The sequence below is a fragment of the Morone saxatilis genome, unplaced genomic scaffold, assembly GCF_004916995.1.
Source record: "Morone saxatilis isolate NCDOM2014 unplaced genomic scaffold, NCSU_SB_2.0 Contig8, whole genome shotgun sequence".
NCBI classification, from domain to species: Eukaryota; Metazoa; Chordata; class Actinopteri; family Moronidae; genus Morone; species Morone saxatilis.
The window spans coordinates 13,615,254-13,618,654 of NW_023340257.1; the positions used below are offsets into that span (position 1 = coordinate 13,615,254).

At 39.1% G+C, this 3,401-nt stretch overlaps 1 protein-coding gene across 1 annotated transcript in view; it reads right to left on the bottom strand.

Annotated features, from left to right (window-relative positions):
• The window catches only part of LOC118342172 (cGMP-inhibited 3',5'-cyclic phosphodiesterase A-like), a 49,293-nt gene that overhangs the window by 19,838 nt on the left and 26,054 nt on the right, over nucleotides 1-3,401 (bottom strand). The window contains exon 3 of the mRNA XM_035680634.1: nucleotides 2,501-2,746. Coding sequence (XP_035536527.1) covers nucleotides 2,501-2,746 — 246 coding nt within the window. The remainder of the gene's footprint in view (nucleotides 1-2,500; nucleotides 2,747-3,401) is intronic.

Genomic DNA, 3,401 nt, shown 5'->3' on the forward strand with positions numbered 1-3,401 from the left:
AATTCAGTTCAGTTCATTTCAATTCAAAGGGCTTTATAGGCATGAACAAAAACATGTTTATTACAAATATTTCCATATTACATATTAAATACATAAAAAATATTTTCAATACAATTCATTAATATACAATATATATTATTTAATACAACTACTCAATATCATAGATATTATCAGTAGTTACAAGCCCCTCATGCTGTGGCAGGCAGATACACATTTAGCTACTACACGAGCTGTTGTGCCTTCACCGAGGAGAACCGCAAGTTTTGTTTCTGGGGTTAAATTAGGAAAATCTGATCTTGTTTTGGTTATTTCCTTGTCGTGGAAATCCCTCCCGGTGGAGGAGGAAGCGCATCTCTGTTTCTATTTCTCTTGCTGAACATTGAACACACACATGCTCCTCTCTGTGCAGCCTCGTCTGTCTGTGTTTTCCAGTTTCTACGGCTAGTTGGTGGCCACTGAGCCTGTATTTGCTCAGGATCATTCTTGTATATTCTTTATATTCTCTGTTTAGGGTCAACTAACAATTTAGTCTACTTTGGGTTTTGTTTAATGTATCCAATGTTTGATTGATTAATAATTAATTTAATTGTGTTATGTTAAATTAATCACCAGCTGACTGAGGGGACTTTCTATCTCTCTCTCACACGCACATACAAGATGAAATATATAAACAGAGGATCAAATTTCACCTAGTACAAATACCACACACACACACACACTCACACACACAGTCTCACAGTGATATATCACACACTGCATAGGCATCTAGTAGGGTGTGAAAAAAAGACAGAGGAGGAGAGAGAGAGAGGGGTTATTTGGTGGTAATCAGTCACTGTGAACATCGTGTCTGTTTTTGCTGTTGTGAATTTTATTGTCGTATGGTAATGCTGTTTTAAGTACAGATCTAAAACATCTGCACGGAATTATTATGCAACAATAGTGAAGCTGACAAAAATATAAGTAGACATGGTGTTGGCTGTGATGGATTGCTGCTGGATGTTATCTTGGACAAGTTTTAAGTCTCTCTTACTTCATTTGAATATGAACCAATGACCTCGAAAATCTTACAACAGTATTGTTTGCTTTGGAAAAAGTGTGGCTGTAATATGAAATATCATTGAGACAATATGTGCACCAGAAGGTGGTTCAGTGTGTGGAAGCTGCTATAAACTCGACCAATAGCCAGAACTGGAGTTGCTGGAGGTAAACCGTGGAAAAAAAGACGAGTGAAAGAAAAAATTGTTCCAGAGTTTCTCGCAAGAAATGAAACAAAGTGTTTTGCTGTCCCTTTAACTAAAGCTCAAAACCTAAGTAACAAATGCACCTCAGTCACCAACACTTATTTTTACCTTTATGTAACTGCTATTTCTGTCCAACAACAGGGCAGCACAAGTGAGCTGAATCACCAACTTAAACCCATTGCCACATGCAGACTCACAAATCCCCAATGAGCTAAAATGAGGCAGCATCTCATTGAGTTTCACTACATGGGCCGAGCATTTGAGTGCACTCAGGCAGTGCTAAAGCTGCTTGTCACTTTCCTGGTAGGCTATCCTGCATTGCATCACACGCTTTATTTAGTTTCCTTGCCGCCTTAAGTGCCCGCATACATTTTGAAGCACTGGCCTTGTAAAACATTAAAAAGCCCTCTGGAAGCCTGCGTGTGCGTCATTGTTAGCTACATTAGAGCCCCACACTACACCAGCAGTGAGGGAGGAAATGGGGGTGATGTCTGCAGGAAGAGGTACACCTGGCTGGGTGTCTGTGTTTATACTGACATACTGCAGCATAGCAAACAAACAAAAAACAAATGGGAAACATCACTTGAGTTTAAAGGGGAATTTTACAGGTCTTAGGGAGTACTAAAAAAAGTTGTATAAAGGGTTTTGTGGCTCCAGAGGGAGCTGTGTGAAGTCTGATAAACTCATTTGGAGGTGAAGAGAATAAAAAACAATCTGCAGACTTTTTTTTATTGACTTTTACCCTTTTTGAGTCTGACGTGTTATAGGTTTGTGATGCTAAATCAGTGGAGTATTCTTTTAAAATCAAGATATTTCTAATTGTGAGCCACACCACAGGTTATGGTATCTAACCAAAAAGTGATTTTGACTGATTGTTTGATGTGAATAATGTGAAGGTATGACATATTTGGTATAGAAGAAGAAACATTTTAATTTGAGGAACGTTACACAGCTTCTTTCTTGTTTCTTTCTTATCTTTTTAATCATCCTGTGACCCCTAAGATTTATTTGGAGATCCTTTTCCGGAATCCCAGCCAAGAGTATAGCTGTAAATGAGCATGATGAGTGTAATTCTTACAATTAGTCTCTGGGCTTTAAACTGATTCTGGGTGGCCAGTCAATGCTTCCTGTTGAGTGAACTTCAAGTTTACATCCTTTGGAATTTTAAATTGTGGTTCAGCCACTGGACAGTGTCTCACACACCAAACCAAAGACACAAGGATGAACAAAATCACTTTTTAAGAAAGACCAGCGTTTACCTTCGGAATGGCCAGTCTCTCTGTTTTTTCAGGCCCGTCTTCAGAGTCAGAGCAGGTGTGTGTGTCTGCATGGACGCGAGGCCGGTGGAGCGGCTGGATGCTGATCTGGGTGCTGAGGAGGTTGCTGACGGCCTTCAGAGAACTGCAGGTGTTCGGGGGCAGTGACGGGTCAGCCAGCAGGTCTGAGATCAGACCGTGGGCCTCACCCATCACCGCGATGTCCACTACCACGCTGGTGCCCGAAGACTGCAGTGGAGAAAAGAGGAAAGGACAGGAAGAGATAGAGAATAAGATAATCATTCTTTGTCCATGTTTTTTGGTGTAATGCAATGATGACGAAAAAACATGGGTTGAACATGTAAAAGTTAGTAAGGAGTAATGAGAGAATATTGAACACATCATAGCCATAAAAACATCAAAATAATAAACATTCTATAACACACCCACTACCGCCTATATTCAGCTGTCATTTATTCAACATATTGACTGATGAGCCCAAAGGCTCATCTATGTCAAAGGTCAACCATGTGTGGTTTCAGTAATGGATTCCACCGTTAATGTCAACATGTGCTAATCAGCTCCTCTTAAGCTTATAATCAATTTCCTTACACTCCGAAACTTCCATACAATCCACACAAACACACACACACACACACACACACATGCACAGTATATATAAGTGCATGCATACAAAATTCAGCATTTGTAAATAGCAAAGTCAATCCATCATGTGGAGAAAACTAAAGTTACAATTTGTAAATGATAAATAAGGAGTTGATACTGTAGACTTAATTCACAAATTGCACAACAAAGCAATCATGGACATGAGTAAATGTGCTTTAAATAGTGTGATGATTATATATATATATATATATATATATATATATATATGAGGAACAGA